This window comes from Lygodium microphyllum, chromosome 24 (genome assembly GCF_053477565.2).
Source record: "Lygodium microphyllum isolate KBCC chromosome 24, Lygodium_microphyllum_v1.1.10, whole genome shotgun sequence".
In the NCBI taxonomy this organism is placed as follows: Eukaryota; Viridiplantae; Streptophyta; class Polypodiopsida; order Schizaeales; family Lygodiaceae; genus Lygodium; species Lygodium microphyllum.
In genome coordinates, this window is record NC_141158.1 from 84491317 (window position 1) to 84511412 (window position 20096).

At 39.3% G+C, this 20096-nt stretch overlaps 1 protein-coding gene and 1 long non-coding RNA gene across 3 annotated transcripts; both read left to right on the forward strand.

The window, feature by feature from the left end:
* The first annotated feature begins 14160 nt into the window (after window positions 1-14160).
* LOC148015311 (ATP-dependent Clp protease adapter protein CLPS1, chloroplastic-like) lies at window positions 14161-15896 on the forward strand. 2 transcript variants are annotated; one of them, XM_087665913.1, is made up of 3 exons: window positions 14161-14297; window positions 14573-14759; window positions 15316-15896. In XM_087665913.1, exons 1-3 carry the CDS (start codon window positions 14240-14242, stop codon window positions 15575-15577), a joined length of 507 nt encoding a protein of 168 aa, XP_087522039.1. In that variant the 5' UTR covers window positions 14161-14239; the 3' UTR covers window positions 15578-15896. The 2 variants fall into 2 exon arrangements, with proteins under 2 accessions (XP_087522039.1, XP_087522040.1); XM_087665914.1 differs by having other exon boundaries at window positions 14594-14759.
* On the forward strand, window positions 15848-16894 carry LOC148015312 (uncharacterized). Its single transcript, XR_015688442.1, has 3 exons — window positions 15848-15986; window positions 16103-16245; window positions 16365-16894. It is a non-coding gene; the product is annotated as an uncharacterized LOC148015312 (long non-coding RNA).
* The last annotated feature ends 3202 nt before the right edge of the window (window positions 16895-20096 follow it).

Genomic DNA, 20096 nt, shown 5'->3' on the forward strand with positions numbered 1-20096 from the left:
TTATTTTTTTGAAAAAAAAGTGCCTGCAAACCCCTGGTCCGAAGTATGGGCAGCTCTTGGCCACCCAACGAGTGCACGTGTGAACGTCGCATTCCGATACAGTTTAGTATTTTAAAAATTATCCCACACCAAAATTATGGATGGATTGATATTTGAGAAATCAACATCATGACTACTGGCCCTTAGAAACTTCGCACCACATAAACTATACAGAGGCATTAGGAGTAAAGTCTACAACAAGAAATGGCAAATTTTTGCATGTTATTCCTATTGAAATTGACAGTGCTAACAAAAACTGTAAGTAAGAATTGAAAATATAGTGAAGATGCACAGTCAAAGTTGAGAGCGAAGGACAAGTGTAAAAACTCAGTACCCATCATTGAGGAAGGGAATGTCATGGTTCGTAGGCCGTAGGACTACAATGGGTGGAAAAAGTTACATTTTGCAGCCTGATCGAAGTAATGGAGGAAAAACAAGATTGGCCAAAGCTAAGGTTTGGATAAGTCTTAACAAATTGGCTCCCTTACTTCGCAAGATGGTGTTTAATAATGAAGATAAGCAAGAATTTATCAATGCTGTGCATAGCTTCTACAAAAACATGGTGGAAGTATGGGGCAAAAGCTCTATCACACATTACATGGTGAGTACTAAGTTAATATTTTAAAATTGTATGAATTGTATAAACTATTGAGCATAGTTTTACTCATGTGTGATGTGTGTCTTTATAGCATATCCTTGAGGCACATGGGCTATACTTTGCAGAAAAGAGAAGCATTGGAATTTGGTCCACATAAGGGATGGAAATTTCACATTGGATAGCGTGTGGTGCATACCAAAGAAAACTGATCATGGTGGAGGGGTGAATGGTAGCAATCCAATGATCCAATTGCTATCTTGGTGGTATAGGATTATAGTAGCGGATGAAGCTAAACTCTCGCAAAAGAGAGCAAATGAAAGTGCTGATGAATCGGCTGTAGACATGATGGAATCACGTCGTGTCACTAAAAGAGTGCATTATGAAGCCTCAAGTGCCAAAGAAAATCATGCCAACTGGCTAGAAACAAGGCTTCGACAAGGTAGCAAATGGATTTGAAAAGAGCTAAGATAGTAAGATGAACAATGTGAGTTAGTATGAATGCAATTCATAGTTTAAGAGAGAAAGAGAGAGTGTGCATCTATGTGAATGAGTCTCACAGTTTAGGGTTATATAAAAGAGGGTTTCGCTTTCTATCTTATTCATTGAGTTCTCACATCTCTTGTGCATGAAAGATGGCTAGGTCTAAGAATAAGCTTCCGCTCAAAGCCCCATATCGTGTTCAGCCCCTTGGAGCATCTACTAGCTCAGATGCACCCCCTTCTCAACCTAATCCACCTTCCTCAAGTCGCCCTCACAAGGGTCCTCCTCAACATCCCCACAAGAAACGCAAGTGGAAGCCAGGTACAGTGGCCTTGAGAGAAATTAGAAGGTATCAACGCTCTTTTGATCTCATCATTCCGAGGCGAGCTTCTCGAGACTTGTTCGCGAGATTGTGCAAGACCTCTACCGCACAGAAAGAAGGAGGTGGTTTTTGGTACAAGGTCAAGATAGACCTGATCGCTTCACAAAAGAATGATTTCATGCTCTAGAGTGTGCTGCAAATGCCTTTTTAGTTGACTTGATGACTGATGCTCAATGTTGTGCAATACATGCGAAGCGCATCACTGTAACTCCCAAGGACTTCCAACTTGTAAGAAATCTTCAAGAAGTGAAGGATGCATTCAGAAACTTCCTAGCCTTTGCTCCTCCAAAGCAAGGCTTTTTTGGCAAGTTACCAGATTTTCCTGATCTCTTCTCATCTTTTTCAATCGTCACTTGATGCTTGTGTAGCCCAATTTCTGATAGCACTCGCTCCACATTCCTACACGTTGCAATGGCTTCTTTTTCTAGTTGCATCTTATAAGCAAAGCAAATGTATTCATACACAAGTTTCTCCATGATTATAACAAAAGCATGCAATGAACAAATGTGAATACGGTCCAAGGGAATGTTGAAGATGGGCTTCCAAGTGGGATCTTCTCTATTGCGCATCGGTGCAGCACTTGTCACCTTTCGCCAGTTCTTCTTTCCGTCCTTTCCTTCCACCCTCTTTGTCAAGCAATATAGGCATGGATTCTTTGTATTTGCACCATTGGAGATTCCACACATGCATTTTAAAGTTTTCAAGTCTCCTGCAAGATGCCATTCAACCAAGTATTGACCATACCCTTCAACCAAGAGCATCTCACCATGTTCCTGAAGATCGATGATGCTTGGAATGCTTGTGTGCATAAAGAATAGCTGCAACACCTCAAATGTTTCCTTAGGAACTTCAAATGCAGCGAGCCACCACACATGGCGCTCAGATTGAACACTAAAGTTTCCTGGGTTGTTCTTGTCGAATTGTAAAGCTCTATTCATCAGAGTTACACTAACTCTTTCAAGCTTTACTCCTTTGACGACCTCACTTTCATCTAATTTTATAACAAACTGCAATTTACCATTACATTCCTCAACAGACATATTGCAGTACATTACCATTGCCTATTGCACCTTATTCAAATCTAAATAGTAATTATTGAGTTTGGTGAACGTCACCTCATATGCATTTTTGGTCCCAACCTTTAGTGTTTCCACACATTGAACATGCATGGGATCTCCTATCAACTCCAAAACCTTGGTATTAAGTTGCTGTCGAGCCTCTATTAACTTTGAAGGTTGAGGAAGAGGTACGATTCTATTTCTTTTTAGCACACGACCAAATCCAGCCTTCATACCTTTGAATATCTTTGAGTAAGTCGTTGTGCTAATGTCGGCCTTGTCACAAATAGATTGTGCATCCACAGCTGAGAACTCATTTGACACATCTTTTAATGTGCACTCAATCACCTTTTCCTTCACAGCCTTAAACTTACGATTGCTCAAAGTATTTTCCAATCTACTTGCCTTCAGCAATCTACTAATACACGATCCAACCTTAACCTCGTCTAGGTTCTCTTTCTGAGCTACCTTACATGCTTTGATACGTCACTTCCACTGGCCACTATTCACAATTAACTCATTGATTGGCTTCTTCTTTCGTTTGTGCTCCTATGTTAGCTTGCTGTTGATCTTTCTCAAGTCTTTCAATTGTGCCTTTGCCTCCTCATATGAGATACCAATGTCATGGATAGTGTCCTGCATTGAAATATTTTGATTGTTTTGTTGAATTACAGTGTCATTCAGTTGTACTACTTGTCCTATGAGCTATTGTAAACGAAGTTGATGTGTAGCAATCACATCATGGCAAATTTTTATGGTTGCCTGGAAAGTTGTAAATACTTTGAATGCCTGATCATTGAGCCGCCTAGTATAACCAAGTAACCCATTTTCACCATCGCACACATACTTCAGCAAATTTGTGATTCCTGAGAAAGTTGGAGGTCTATTGTTTAAGGGGTCAATTGTGTAGATTCCCCCATCCACCCACAAATCCACATGTTTCAATCCCATTTGCATGTAACTCTGCAAAACCTGAGGGTTGACACTGGTACGCTGGGTTCTTTTGAATAATGGGGCATATTCAATCTCTACCTCAATATGCAGCTCCTTCTTTCCTGTATTCATTTTACTATTAATAGAAACGGGGAGCCTACTTGGTTGTCACAAGAGGTAGAGTGGAGATGCACAGAGAGGCACACAAAGGTGCCAACGGAAAGGAGGGTGTAAGTAATTCACTCTATTAATGAAGGTTGCATAAACACAGAGAAGAGGTCACAATAGAGCCATGAGAGTGTATAGATATGGGGGGAAATAGCTCAAAGGGTAGAGATGTCCAAGACTTTTCGTATTTTAGATATTTCTATTTTGCCTCCAAAAACATCTCCAAAAAACATGAAATTTGATCACTTGGTTTTTTTTTTACCAAAAGCTAGGATATAAAAAATCCCCAAAATATCTTAAAAGGAACTTCCAAAATTTCATTTTCCTTATTCTTGATTAAAAAATCAATTACCCTGTATCTACTGATCATTTTGCATTGAAAACGAAGCACCACACTCCCGTAACTAACTCTTTTTTGAATATGAAATTTGGTTGAAAAAGACTTCTTCAATGAGGAGAGAGAAGGAATCTGAGTATATCTTTGTAGATAATATAAAAAAGGCAAAACGAGATTGCAAAAGTGGAGAGAGAGGAGGATTATTTTACTATTCTTCTCTTCTCTTTTCCTTGTTTTAAGGAGAGAGGGGGGGCTAAAAGGCCCATTTGTGAGTTCATTTTTTTCCTAATGAGAACCAAGAAGTTACACATAAATGAAGATGGATTGAGTTCTAAGAAGAGGAAGTGCATTAGCATTGTGTATATGTATTTATGTGTGCATTCGGGGACACCTAGGAACATTTACTTGTGTGTAATGAGCATTGCTTTCATTTGGGGTCATCCTCTCCCTTACAAGTCAAGGTTTAAGGTCTTTTCTCTCTTAATGAATTACGGAGAGAAGTAATTCTTTCACTAAGACGAGAGAGGTAATTCTCTCACTAAGAAAGACGAGAGATATGATCCTCTAGAAGTGAGGAGAGAAGTAATTTTCTCTTTCTAAGGTTTAAGTTGACACAAGATTTTGTGTGGAAGTCAATCTTAAGGTTGAGGCCCAATGCAATCTAATGAACTCTTCTTATCTATGGCTCAAGGTGGTTGCATGGACCATAAGTTAAGAATAGAGTTTGAAAAAGCTGCTTTTCAACATGGCGAATTCATTTTTAAAATATCTTGCAATAGAAAGCCGATCTCTAAAAATGGCTCACGAGGGTTATCAAAAACGACGTAATTTATAACTTTTGTGTTGGACATTTTTCCATCCGATCAACGCACATAGAGATATTTCAAAATTGGTGTTGCATAGTAGTAGCCACATCTTGCATGAAGATCAGCCTTTCCAATCTTGGCACTTAAGTCTCTCTCCAAGAAGAGAAGCTCTTGGAGCCTATAAAAGGGAGGCTTTCCTTGGGTGTGGAGGGGTTGAAGGAAGCATCACTTTGCATGCATGAAAGAGGAAGAGAGAAGGCGGTTTGAGTCTCACAAAGTGCTGTAAAAGCTCTACTGAAATCAAGCACCAAGAAGAGAGCCCTACACATATTGTGTAAGAGAGAAGAAGAGAAATCAAGAAGATCAAAAGAGCCAACTTCCGAGTTGTGCAAGTGCTCGCCAGTTGTATACTGTGCAAGGATCTGTATAAGTTCAAGCTCGCCAACCCTCAAGTTGTGCAAGTGCTGCGGAAGCTCTGCTAAAATCAAGCACCAAGAAGAGAGTCCTACACATATTGTGTAGGAGAGAAGGAGAGACTTATGAAGGATCAAAAGGCACCAACTTCCAAGCTGTGCAAGTGTTAGCCGATTGTATATTGTGCAAGGAACCGTGATCTTCTTCCCAAGATCTACAAGTTAAGAACTGGTTTATGTGTAATGGAGGAGCTTTCTCCTTATCAATAATATAACTCCACAAGGGGGGGACTGGCCCATCTTCCAGTCCCTAGTGTGTTGGCAATCCCTCTATCTCTCTCTTTCTCTCCAAATCTTTGTTTTCTCTCATTTGTTCTCTCTCTGTGCCAGCATAATATTCACCATATATCTTTTAAGTATATAAGAAGGTTAAGCGTGTATCTCAAATCTTATAACAACTCTTAATTAATTGCTATAAATACAGAGAAATAAAAAGGCTGATGTGTTTTGGTAGGCGTGGAAATTTGGTATGTGCTTTTGATTTACCAATTGCTTGACTTGGTTACGGTGGATGATCTTTGCCATTTACCACTATCAGTTTAATGTCTACATGAGGAGTTGATGTGAATACCTAGAACAAAATATGGATTGAGTTAGCCAAGATCATGATATGTAATTGCATATAAGTTGAGTTGTTGCTCAGTGTGCCTTTGGGCTATCATCCCACCTTCATGGATGTGTCTTCCTTGATTTGATTATGGTTTGATGTATTTCATGTATGTTAGGATGTATGCTTTGTTGAGCTCTATGAAATAAAATGGTAGGATTCATCTCAATTGGTCTCATCTAAATCTTCTTTTCTTCCAAAACTCTTCTCTTTCACTTGTTCCTATCTCTAAATCCCTACACACCCTTATGTCTTTTACCCAGATGGTTGACCTTCCACTAAACATGCTCCAACACACCAGCACCTATGGTGAGGGATATAACAACACGACATGCTCCCTACACAAGTTCCAAATCACTAGGAGAGGTGGGCAAAGTTCCCCCCAGGTTTGTTGGTTGCACCCCTTCAGGATTTTTAATAGTGGGGGAGGGTCAGCTCTCTATTGTCCCACTATTTCGTCAACATCCACCTTTTTCCTCATTGGGAATATCAACATGGTAGGAACATTCTAATTAAGCAAATAGGGATGAGACAGATAATTGAAAAAATCTTTCAGCTTTCAATGATCTACAAGATTTAATTGATAAAAATTGAAATTAAAAAATAGAGCTTGGTTGAGGGTCTTACCAGTTCAATTCAATGAACTCATTGATTGCAAGTACTTACCCTTTACGATATTTCATTCTTGGGTGAAGAGAATCACACAATCAAATCATGATAATGCATCAACATAATGTAAATGGCATTCATGATGAAGTAGGACTAAAATTAACGTTGAATTTCAATTGAAAGGCTTTGATTAATGAAAAGAAGCACTAATATCTAATCTATTGATCAATTCAAAGAATAAATTGATCAAGAATCTCCCATCAATAAGTGGATGCTAAGAGATTCAAAAATTAAGCAAGTAAAATACCTTTATCAAGCTTGATGAATATGAGTAATTCACTTGGAATCAAGCTTCAATCCAATGGTTGAAGAAATTTCCATAATCCATCATAAAGCTCCAATAATCCATGGAATTCAGCCCATATACACTTGAAGAAGATTAAATCCTTGAAGAATCAATGCCTTGAGCCCGCTTGAACACTTGAATTACAAAGATTCAAGCTCTTTGAACAAAAGCCCCAAAATATAACTCCATTATAAGCTTCAAGCAGCTCCATGTGCTAAAATCTTTGAAATGTCTTCAATCTTGAAGTTAATATTGCTCCCAAATAATACTAGGGAAGCCTTCGAGGTAAAAAAGAATGAAGATTTGTGGCTATGACCACCCTTCAAGATCTGTGGCTATGACCACCCTTCTATGTTTTAGGGTTTCCATCCAAAAGAACGAAGATCAGGGCTCAAATCTTGCAAAATATTTCTGTAGAAGTTACCACAATTGAGTGTACCAAGGTTTCTTAACAAGCATGAAAGAGATTAGAAGCAATAGAAGCATGAGATCAAAGTAGTGCGATCAATGAAAATTGCATCACAAATTACGAGCCTAATCTTGGAGCAATCAATTAATCACTGCTGACACTTTGGTGCTCTATCTAATGCCTAGAAGGTCAAGAATCATTGCCCCAAGGGAGAGAGAGAGAGAGAGAGAGAGAGAGAGAGAGAGAGAGAGAGAGAGAGAGAGAGAGAGAGAGAGAGAGAGAGAGAGAGAGAGAGAGAGAGAGAGAGAGAGAGAGAGAGAGAGAGAGAGAGAGAGAGAGAGAGTTTCTTGGTAGCCACCATGAAAGCTTCAGCCAAAAAGCTTGAAAGGGAGAGGAATGAGAAAGCATGCCCTAAAAAGTAATTGGATTTTCAACCAAAACTAATTCTATTCTCCCCTCCTTGAACCATTTTACCTCCAAAATGGCCTATCATGGATACACATCATGTTATTTTGTCCAAGATGTCTCCAACTTTACCTTCAAGTACTCCAATTGCTCTGATTAGGCTGTCCTTGGTCTCCTTGGTCTATCCATTTTCCAAGTTAACGCCCTGTCCTTGAGTAACCAAAAGGTTGAGAGGTGAGAGAATGTAGAGTAGAAGAGAGAGAGAAAAGAGGAAGGAGAATGAGTGACGAGGAGAGAGATATACTAGAAAGATAGGAAAGAAGAGAGAAGCCATGAAAGTTGAGTACAAGTAGGTGAGATGAGAGACAATAATTGTATTATGGTAAAAAAGATGTCAAATTTTACATCTCACATATTTTATACCTATGTCATTGTGAAAAGGTATTATTAATCATTCTCTAACTAATGCATGTCTTCTCAGCTTCTTACATATTAGTGTCACAAATAAACCTACGTGTGTCACAAAGTGCATTGCAAATCGCATCATAATATGCATCGCTATTTGCATTGTTATTTGTGATGCAAATAGTGACACATATTGCGACACATATATCAATGATTTCATAGAGACATGTTTACTGAGATTTTTAGCGACAATATTTTAATGAATAATTTTGTCACTTTAAATGTCGGTATATGGCTCGTATCTTGTAGTGATACTACAATAAGAAACAAAAATGATCATATGGACTCTTGAATGAGACATAAAATGCAAGCTTATTAGTATATAATAAGTGGCTACCTTTCATTCTTGTGAATATATCTTATCCGCAAGCCATATAATCGCATGGCACCCCTCATGCTTTTTCTCTAGTTTGGTCATTGAACAATCAATAAAGACATGCTAGAAAAATGTAGACACACAAACTCACAACATTGAACATTCGATGAAATAGATAGAATACCAAAATGACTTATTGATTTAAAATCTAGACTATAAATAATCTTGGGTATAAAACTTACAAAAATTTTCTTGAAGAAGTCCTAACCAACCATTACTACCAAGATGTGATGATGAGCTTGTTGCAACATGAGCATATGCCACCTCCTTTTGTTGCCTCCACTAGTCAAGTTGTTAATTTATCTCCTTATTGTACCTCTTTTATTATTGATCAAGCCATCCAATCTTAATTAACTCATCATATTAGACATCATGTGCCTCCAAGAGAAGATGGGCTAGGTGTTTGTGGATGCATGCCTCTATATAAGCATTTAAAATTGGTCTCTCTACTTATTTGTGATGCTACGGTGGTTCACCTACATGTCAAGCTCATGTAACCTAGTAATCTGTTTCTTCCCTTCGTCATTTATGACCAACTAAATTGTATGGTTGATGATCAAGTATGACATGCTAGGAGGGGTCTTAGGGGTATTGAGCTTACATGATGTGCTAGTCGAGGAGTGAGAGGGAAAGGGAGCTATCAATAGTTGGGCTCGATCTCTTAGAGTGAGAGAAGTGATCCCCAAATTAGGGCTAGCCTGGTGAGACATAGTAGAGATAGGATGCAATCTCAGGTTTGGCTTAGGGAATGGTCAAGGATGGGAGAATCAGAGCTCAAACTAGTGAAGTAGGTGGCAAACCTTTAAGCAAGAGGAATGATCCCCAAATCATAGCTGGCATGCTGGCCAAACATAGTGGAGACTAAATGCGACATGGGGTTTGGTTAGGGGACTGATCAGAGATGGGAGAGAAGGAAAGCATGAACTATGAAGTAGATAGCAAACTTTAGAACATACTCAACAGTACCAACACTTGCAAAGGTGTGCTCCTACAAGTTTGGTGTTGAGTCCCCTATTGTAGGCGAAGATGGATGAGAGGTCATGGTAGAAGATGGACATGATGGGACAGATGATTGAGGGAGAAAATGATCATGTGGGGGCGTTCTATTCTACAAGGTCAAGAAAGGAGGGGGAGGAGTGCTAAGCTAAGTGCCGTCAATGTGATGAGACAACACCTTCAAGGTTAAGGAAGGTTGGGGACCACCAATGTTATTGCTAAAGATATTAGCATGAACCTCATTTACACAAGACCAAAGTCACAAGCTTAATGCTATAAGACCATGAAGACCATGATTAAATTCATTGGTGCATATCTTTACTGTCAAGGCTCACCATTCCCATAGTCCAAGTTACATATGTATCATTTATAACCTAATATTTTGTTTATAGTTTAGAGGTGCAATTTCAAATATGTGTGGTCATGTTGGATGTTACTTTTGAAAGGAAGTCATTTTCAATTAGAAAAAGAGGATTTAGTTTATGATTTAGGGTCCAATTTCAATTATGTGTAGTCTTGTTGATAGTTACTTTTGAAAAGGGATAAATTTCTAATAGAAGGAGGGTTTTGTTTATGATAAAACATGTAATTTCATTGGGTGGTCATATTGGAAGTTACTTTTGAAAGGCTTGCAGTACTTACTTGGGAAAAAAAGAGGGGCAAGTTGGACACCAAAGTCATGTTTGAAAGAGGATTTGTAGTCATGTACCATATACATGCTTTGGTGGTCATTTTTTTGCTTTAATTAATTTTTAGTTAACCATTTCGTTTTCCATTTCCATGCATAGAGAACATGAAAATGAAGGGTTGAATAGACACCATGTAACATGAAGCTTAACGTGTACTAATGTCAAGGAGAAAAATATACTCAAGTGATTTGGTGCATGCAATTATATTGAAACAATATAAAAGAGAAGAATCAAGGTTTCCAAAGTGGATAAAATAGAATATTACTTGCTCTCATAACTTATGATGCAAAAGTATAAGATAAAAGAAACTAGCAACAACCTCATTGTAAATGTCACATGTAGGTGCCATGAAATCTTGGTCACCTCATTATCAACTTACATGCAATGATCTATGGCCATGTTGTGCATCATGTAACAAACAACTATTATATTTGGGACCTTGTAGACATTAGGACTTTTACTCACTCCATCCAACATTTGCCAAGCATTTTTAAGTTAGCCAGAGGCTCATTTTGCAGCCATATGAGAAGATGATTGACAATATTTGTAATGATAATGCCAAAGTGAGCACAATCCTTGAATAGGAATAAAAAACCATGGTAGTGGTAGAATTCCCCATCTCCTATAATATACTCTTGGATGTTGTAGCCAATATTGCAATACAATTGTCTGATCACACATCGATTAAGTTGTGCCAATCGAAAGAAGGAGTTGTTTTACAAGATTGTTTCATCATTTACAAGGCCAAGAAAACATTCATACACATCGAGGAAGTGCAAGTTTGCATCAACTATATCTTGCAAAGGCATTGAGTAGGTGCCTTTCCTATTTGATTGGTTTGGCTAATTCATTTGTTAACCTTTCCATCTTAATATGGGTGCAACCAATGGCACCCATGTAGTTTAGAAAGCCATGGAATTCCATTCCGCTTTGTGGAGTGAATCTCCACAAGGGTAGTTGGCCACTTCATGACATCCTTAAGTGGTGGAGCATAACTTCAAAAAAGTAGTTTGCTATTTTTGACACAGTGGACAATCTACAACCATATTGGTGCACAGATCGGACGTCGTATGCGCGCGTAGTGAGCGCCGGAAGGTCCCCAAGAACAAAAGAACTCTACTTTTGCACCAAAAAACAAGGAAGAAAGCTTGCACGACATGAAGTAAGAGACTAATTGGGTACAATTTCCCCCCATGCCTTGTGTGAGCGCTCCACAAAGCATGTATTTGATATATTATTGATCTCCAAGCTAAAAAATAGCCCAATTTACAATTAGCACGCTTTAGCTTTTGTGTTTGCTTTTGTGCCACTAAATAATTAAAGCTATTGGGCGCCCAAGAAGTCGGGCGGTACCCAAATACAATGTCTAACACAAATATTTAAATCGTGCGCCCATGCGCATAAAAAAATAAAAAATAAATGTCAAGCACTTTAATAAATAAGCGCGTCAAAATATTGGCGCCATAGCTAAGATGCACGCCCATAAAAATTTGATAATAATTTGAATACACGCTATTCTCCAATGCTTCCCAACGCCACCGCTGCTTGCTCTACACATCAACTAAAGCATTCACAATTGTTAGAAAAATAATAAAATTAAATCGACAAAAGTGAATACCTAGCAGTCTTCAGCTACAAAATAAATAAATTGGTTAGAACTCAATCCTAATCTTAATTTATTACGAGTGCGCACTCTAAACTCATAAACGTCTATTAATTTAAATATGTATTTTGCGGAATCACCCACTATGGAATCACCCACTTGCACATTAAATTAATAATACGCCCGAAAAGGATAGGTCTCCCCATCGACTTTTCGCACAAAGAATTCACCTTGTGTATGAGCCCCGGTAATAAAATTTTACGGAATCCACCGCAAAACCTCACAGAATCCACCGTGGAATATGCCTCCTGGCATCACATATTGCTCAGATAAAGTGCATATGAGCAACTAGTCATAAGGTGGAGAAGAGCAATGGCAACCTTTTTGGAAAAACTCAACTTTTAATTTTCAATAATGATCAAGCATTCTCCCTTGATGAAGCGAAGATATCCAAGTATTTCCTTAATCAAATCTCACTCCTAAGTAGCGTAGGTGGATAGCTATCTTGCAAAACTATGATTTTGACATTACTCATACAAGGGGCAAAGTTATTCTCTTTCTAGAATGTGGGCATGTCAGATTTTAGTTATGATTGAGTTACATTGTGACCGGATTGAGGAGTTAAAAGATGTCTATCTTTTGGATGATGAGCTCAACCATGTATTTCAGAAATTACGACAAGGTCTCATGGAGGAAAACTCACATTACCAGCTAAAAAATGGCTCAATGGCAAGATTGTTACTCCCTCTACTTCTTCTTTTAGGTTGAAAATTATTGAGAAGTTGTATTCTTTGCATATAGCTGGACATTAAGACACATGCAAATAAGTTGAGCAAATACAATGGGAGATATGGAGAGGAAAAGAACAAAATGCATGTGGTCATTCTCATGCCAAATATGGTAATCAGGCCACCAATTGACGGAGCATGGCTTTATGTATCACTACTTGAAGCGTATTTCATTCCAATGCACATGGCCATAGGAGGGTACAAGGTAGCAAAAATGAGCCATGGAATTCAAGAAGATGACATGGTGCTAAAAGTTGAGTTAAGAATCTTAATGAAGATAGCTAGAATGACTTAGCAAGGGGTCCTCCATAAATATTGCCTCTAACAACCTACAAGGAAAGTGCTCACAAGTTAAAATACAAACAATGCATATAAGCAACATCCATGTATAACACAAATATAATGAGGAACATACACTAAGACTGCCATGAAATGTGACACACAATAGTGTAAAAAAATTTTGAGCACATTTAGTAAGTGTTGTGTTAAATAATGTCCACAAGCACCAAAGCAAAGATGCTAGCAAATGAACTTCTTTTGCATAAATAATGCATATTGTGACCCTATGGGTGGCTCAAAAGCTTAAGCAAGTTTAAATGTTTAGGTACTTGAAAAGTAGCTTTAAAGGGCTACATAAGCAAAACAATACCATGAAGGTTACTTGCATATGGAGTGATAGACCAAAGTCTCTATGTTCTTAACTTGTACATTGCATATAAAACCCATTCACAATTGTATTATACCTTGATTAATTATGGAGTGAAAAGCACAAAACTATGAGAGAGAGAGAGAGAGAGAGAGAGAGAGAGAGAGAGAGAGAGAGAGAGAGAGAGAGAGAGAGAGAGAGAGAGAGAGAGAGAGAGAGAGAGAGAGAGAGAGAGAGAGAGAGAGAGAGAGAGAGAGAGAGAGAGAGAGAGAGGAGTTGTGACTGGCCATTAGGAGTAGTAGAGGTGCTAGTGTTTTGATAGGCCATAGTTAGATAGAGAGTAAGGTGAGAGCAGCATAGATGATAGTACATGATCTTAGGCCAATAGTAAGCATAAAGTAAGGTGGAAGCATGTGTTGCCAAAGGCTATGATGATAGGTGGGACCATAAGTGGCCAAATGCTATTTTAATAGGTAGTCGAAGGCTATGATGATAACGAGGAGAATAGGTGGTCAAAGGTTACAAGCATGGAGCAAGGCGAGAGCACAAAGGTGGCAAAGTCGACCTAATGTGACAAGTAGTAGAGGTGCAAATATGGTATTCTAATTGTAACCATCATATGTGAAGGCACTTATTACATGCATTTGGTGAATAGTTACTGGTAGAAGGTTGTTGAAAGTTTGCAAACTCTTGGTTCCTCAATGCCTCGTGCAAAGGTGGGAATGCAACCAGTCTATGCACTTCCTCACATACCCAATTGTTTCACAAGGTGTTTCAAACACCTAGTGGGAACATCCTCTTATGGGCTACCCAATTGTTTCACGAGGTGTTTCAAACACCTGGTGGGAACATCCTCTTATAGGCTACCTTATATCCTAACTTGTGTAAATGGCTGATTATTATTTAATGAATATAAAGTATATTGGAGTCCACATGCAAATGCAATTGCAAAATGTCGTGTAAAGACGCACACAAGTCACAGAGTTTCTTGTGAATTAGGAAGAGACGCTTTTACCCACAACTCCTATGGCAGGCATGTTGCTGCCCCGAGTTTCTTCCCCATTGCAAGCATTTAGGGAAGCAGGTAACACTTCTGCCTTAAACTCCATCAATTCTTAGACAATCAAGGCTTTGTTCTTCTCCCCCTGTCTGTACAATATGCTGCAGAATCAGGACAACACGTTGCAGAATTACGGCCCTAAGTTCTGCAGCACTGCATCTCCATCTGGCTATTGTCATAGGGATTAGGGTTAGGGTCAGGGTCTGAAGTATGGCTGCCAGTTGCATTGCCTTTTGTTGATTATGGTTGCCAGTTGCATCATTGCCTTTGATTGATCCCTGCCCTTTTATCAAAACCAGAGTGTTCCTTGGAGATTGCAGAGGCCATTACTTCGATCCATCGGTGGTCAGCGAAAGCCAATCCCAGCCAGGAGAAACAGACGAGAATTGCAAAGGCTGCCTGTGCAAGTGGCCCTGGCGGGGGTGTTCTCGACAGGCCAACAATTGAGAGGACTACGCCAGGGCGCGAGTCCGAATTCGACCTTCGGTACTTACTGCTTCCCTAAATGATGTTAATTACTCAGCAGGCAGGCATGTTTCATGTTTCCCCTACATATATGTTCCATTTGTTTGTAGGTTAGAGCATGTGATATTCCACTAATCTCACAAACCCCCTTGGACTTTTGCCTGTAGATCTCATTTGCTGTCATTGTTTCAATATGTATGTCATGTATTGTTATTGGTCATTTGGGGGACACTGATATGGTCTCATATCATACCCAACAAAAAAGAGGTCGTTGCTCCTGTGATTTTCTAAAGCTTTCTTTTCAGTAAACCCAGGTTCCCTTTAGAAGTAAGTTACTATACCATATAAGTGAAGTCTAAATATAGGTGAGCTGAACTAATTGACCTGGAAGGTGCTGCTTAAGCATATTGTGAAATGGTTGATTTTATAGTTGTAATTAGCCAAAGTAACTGATTTCTGAAGAAGCATATAGACTTGTGAAGTAACATCTTGTATGTTATTCTACAGTTTGTCCGCATGGATGTTTCATGTGAATCCATGAGTCGGATGTTAATTCAAATGGGTTTTTTGACAACAGGAAATCACGAAAGATTTCTCCACCCTACAGGGTATTACTGCACAATGACAACTACAATAAAAGAGAGTATGTTGTGCAAGTGCTCATGAAAGTTATACCAGGGATGACATTGGACAATGCTGTAAACATTATGCAAGAGGCTCATTACAATGGGTTGGCTGTTGTAATTATTTGTGGTCAGGCTGATGCAGAGGACCATTGCATGCAGCTGAGAGGAAATGGTTTACTCAGCTCAATAGAGCCTGCAAGTGGCGGTTGCTGAAACAGCTTCAAAACCATGGTGGGATGATGTACTGGAGCTCTTTATGCAGCTAGATGCAAGTGATAGGGAAGACTTATTGTCCAGGGTGGCTTGTGTGATAGTTGTAATTGGAAGGGCCAGACTATGGTTTTATATTGATCTTGTACTTGCAACCATGTCTGAGAGGTCATTGCAGCAATTTGTGTACAGGTTCAGATTATGGCAAACTACCATTCTTCACGAATGAGTGAAGCCTCCTGGTGGTTGAGTCTTTATTTGTATTATAAACTATAAGGATTCTATCTGAAGAACATGGTGCTAGCAGTGGTTTTGTCTCACCATTATATTTACTGAGATTGCATGTGTGTAGACAGACATGGCTACTGTTAATTCATCACCTGATGGACTGCTTGTACATGATTATCTGAAGGTATGCCTGGTTTCAAAAGAAAGATTCCAATTACATTTGATGTTATTGATCCATGTAAGAGGAACAAGGAATTTGGTACTGTCTTATCTGTGTGAACGTTCTTGTTGTAACAACAGTTGGACCTTATGAATACATGGTGCAATTGTATTAGCTGGTGCCTGGGCTCCTCCAGCGTATTAGCCCCTACAAGGGTGAAGGGTGATCATACAGCTATTGGGGGTTGTGCTTGATACCTCGATGTGTTTGAATCTCAACACTGGTACACATGATTTCTGATCGTACATGGGGAAAACTGATTTTTATGAGCTTCCTAATCTTCAGCTAAGATAATAACATGTTAGGTCTGTTCTTTGAAGCTTTTCTTGTCCCATCTTGCAGCATGCCCTGTAATTCAGCTGGGAACTGGTGAAACCTTTCATGGAAGCTCATAGTGTTGAAACATGAAGAGAAGGTTGCACAACTGATCAGAAGGTTGATGGAAAGTTATGTCATACAAGCTCAATACTTAAGCCTTATGTTTCTCTGCCCCGTGACAAGCACACACGTCAAAATTAATTTTCCTTTTCTTTATTTATCAAACTATGCAGAGACTGATTGGCATATGCTTGAAAAAGTAGACATGTAGATTAAGCAAGGTTGTCATAACCTACATAGCTTTAAGGATTGTATTCCATCGGGTTGCTATTGTTACTTTTATCTCTCTCTCATGTGCATTCTTACATAATTTGTAGACAAACATACTTTTCTATTCAATGGCTTTGAGGGATGAGTGTGCCTCTCTCTCTCATCCCATGGTGTTGAGTGTGGCGTGCTTTGATAGCTCCACCCTCAACCATGACATAGTCCCTTGCCGTGCCTTTGGCTTGCATTGTACATAGTCCCTTGCTATGAATACGAGCTCTCCCTTTTGAGATGGGCCATTCTACAAACTCTCTTGCCTTCTTTGCATTCTCTTGTGCATGCTGTGACATGTTGTGAATTTCCATGTCGTGTTGGGCAAGTGATGTTGCAATCGAGCACATCAAGTTGTAGAACTTTCTGAGAGCTTGGTAGGGGTTGTGGGAGTGCTCCACATGGGATTCCAAGGGTTGGACTATTACACTTGGTATTACACTTGGTACTAGAGCCACCCTCATTGGTGGGGTGCACAATCTCTCATGTTGGGGAGCCTAGGCTAAGGCAAGATGTGAAAGTGCTAAGGAAGATCAATTTCGAGTCGAGAAGTGAAAAGATTGAGCATGCCTATAATTTGAAAAAAAAAGGGATTTTGGATGATTTCTATGTGTTGGAATATGAGTGGTGAAGTTTGGAGGATAAGATGGGGTATATATGTGGAAATGGGGTGCAATTCCCTCCCAAGTGTTAAGAGATAAGTCATCCCTTGGACTAGCACTCTCAGGATCCAATTGGTGCAGGCAATTCTCTTGGAGGGACTTATGCATTTCTTGTGTCATTTGGGTTCATCAATTGCACTGTATGGGCACTTGATTACGGGCAGGGGTAGTGCCATGTGGCAACCTGATGTCAGATCATAGATTTCTTGGTTGCATGTAGCCAATTGGGAGCATTTATTGTGGCTTGTTGGTCGACTAGATTTGCAGGTTGACCTACCTATTTTATTGCTTTCTTTCTTGGCTATATATGATGCTTGTGTATCTTGCCCTCACATCACTTGGGTTTCAAGAGTCGATGAGAGATTTGGCTCAAGGAGATATATCGACAACCCTTGCACATTTGCCCTCTTCATTTCAACATTCATTGATTGTAGATTTTTGTGTTTTTTCTCTTTTCTCTCTCCCTCTTCTCTCATATTTATTGTCTTTTAGTTTTGTCCATACACTTTCACATTCGTTGCACTTTTGACATGATATTCGAGCAGTGTAGAAGGGCTGATTGATCATGGGCAAACTTGATCATGAGGATCTTCATGACAAGTTTGCATTTGTGACCTTTGGAGGTTGAGTCGAATAGGTACATTGTGGAGGAGTGAAGTTATTTTTTGTAGGTAAGTTGGTGGTGGAGGAAAGGTTGTGTTTTCAACCTTTAGAAAAGAAATTTCAAGTTTTCATCACCTTCAGTGGGTGAAATTATTTGATGACGAGTGGAGGAAGTCCTAGTAGGCATTGGTATTGTGCATGGAGTTAAAGGGGATTGCCCTTGTTTGTGTATAGGTCATTCCATTTTGAATGTCAATCATAATTGACATGGAGTTTCAGGATATTATAGATTGTAAGGTCCTCGTGTTGTCGGCTTTTTCTTGCAGATCAAAAGCTTGACGGGGATAATTACCGCATTAGGCAGGTAGTGATGCTTGCCATACTAGAGTCTTATGATTTGGTAGAGCTCGTGATCGGGGCTCTCGACTATCCTGCAACCTATGATGCCTCCAAGCACTCTACAAATGAGAAAGCTTAGGTGATTGTTGAGAGATAGGCACGTGAACCCTATGTATGTAAGGGTGGATAAGGGTAGCTAGGCGTGAATCGACTGGGCAGGGAAAACCCTAACCCTAGCCATTTAGAGGCTTTTTAAATAGTCTAGAGGTCACTCTCAAAGGTAGAGAGAGTGTACCGGTTGTACTTGTGAATAACTCAGTAAGCAATATCTTCTTGTACTTGAGCTCTCTCTCCCTCTTGTGCACACCTTCTTATTCTCTCACTCTGATATTTCAACATGGTATCAAAGCCATCTCTGATCCAAAAATCTCCCTTCAACTTCATCTCCCACTAAATGCACATGAGCATATCATTTCCTCACTTGAACATCTCAACCTCCATAGCCAAACTGGACATGCAAACCTTGGAGGAGTTGGTGTGGTCAAAGGAGGGCATAGTTTGCCTTGCTTTATTCTAAAGACCTCTTCCAGCGTAGTAGTGGGGCATAATAAAGCTCGACATTGAGCTTGTAGGAGACTAGCATTATAGTAAACACAAAAAATGCGCCATTTTTGATAGTGTGATGCTCAGTAGGTAGCCATGCATTGTGGAAGGCACAATGTGGGTGGACTGCATAGGGCTTTGAAAGCTCCCCAAGTGAGCTATCTTACCACTGAAAGGATTTCTCAAAATTCTTCCTGTGTTGGGCATTGTGGGCAAAACCTTAAATGTGGGTCTTGTAGGAAACCATAGCCAAGAAGCTCAAGCTTTCTTCATTTCCACTTTAATCATCTTGGAAGTCAGTAACGGTGATTCTAATCACTGATTCTATCTTTGGCACTCATTGCAAATTTGGAAACTCCATCTTAGGTCCAAACATACTTGGTGGACATCATTAAGCTCATCAAAAGCCAACTTGCAAACATATACTATGAGATGAGTGCTTGTAAGCACTAATGCTACATTTCATAGTTTCTAATTAGTATGTGGAAGATGTTTTATACTAAATCTCAGTCTTGAGAGATTAATATCTACCTTATCATATTCATTGAGTGCTTAACTGCCATCATTCTTCTTGATCGTTGTAAGATTATGTGTCAAATATAAACACATAGACCATTTTCTTCTCTTAATCTAATATGTTTATCTAAGTTCACATCAATTGTTTTCAACTTGATTGCTTCTGCTTGTAGTACCAAACTTGTAAAGGAATAGACATTGCCATTGCCCAGTGCAATCTGTAAGACCTTCCTATCATGGCCATGGCCTATACTAATGTTAGACCTCAAATTCGTAAGTTCGATGGAAAAGACTTTCATACATGACATGTATTAGTGAAGTATAAATGATGGAGCAGGGCTACTGGCCCTTCATCAAGGGGACCAATGTTATTGACCCATCAAACCTACTTGAGGTAGAAAATGATGAAAAATCCCAAGCCATAATCGTGCTTCATCTAGATGAATCTTTGACTTATCACATTGACCAACTCTCCATTGCCAAGGAGAAATGGGATGAGCTTGAAAAGCTTTAACAAGCTAGAGGAAAGTACTTTGAAATTTTTCTTAAGATCGAAATTTTAAGCCCAGAGTATAAGCAAGGAGAAGACTTGGGTAAGTTCATCTCACACATGAAGCAGCTCATGGCACAACTATCCTTGGTTCAAGCTCCAATTTATGATGAAGATACTATTGCAATTCTCTTGAAAGCCGTAAAAAAGTATTCCCAACCCTTG

What these genes read in the sequence shown, in the direction of transcription:
- LOC148015311 (XM_087665913.1), top strand. Translation starts at nt 14,240, where the DNA reads ATGGCAGGCATGTTGCTGCCCCGAGTTTCTTCCCCATTGCAAGCATTT. An exon ending in GCAAGCATTTAGGGAAGCAG is followed by an intron (nt 14,298 to 14,572) that starts GTAACACTTCTG and finishes TATCAAAACCAG; the next exon opens with AGTGTTCCTTGGAGATTGCA. An exon ending in GAGTCCGAATTCGACCTTCG is followed by an intron (nt 14,760 to 15,315) that starts GTACTTACTGCT and finishes TTTTGACAACAG; the next exon opens with GAAATCACGAAAGATTTCTC.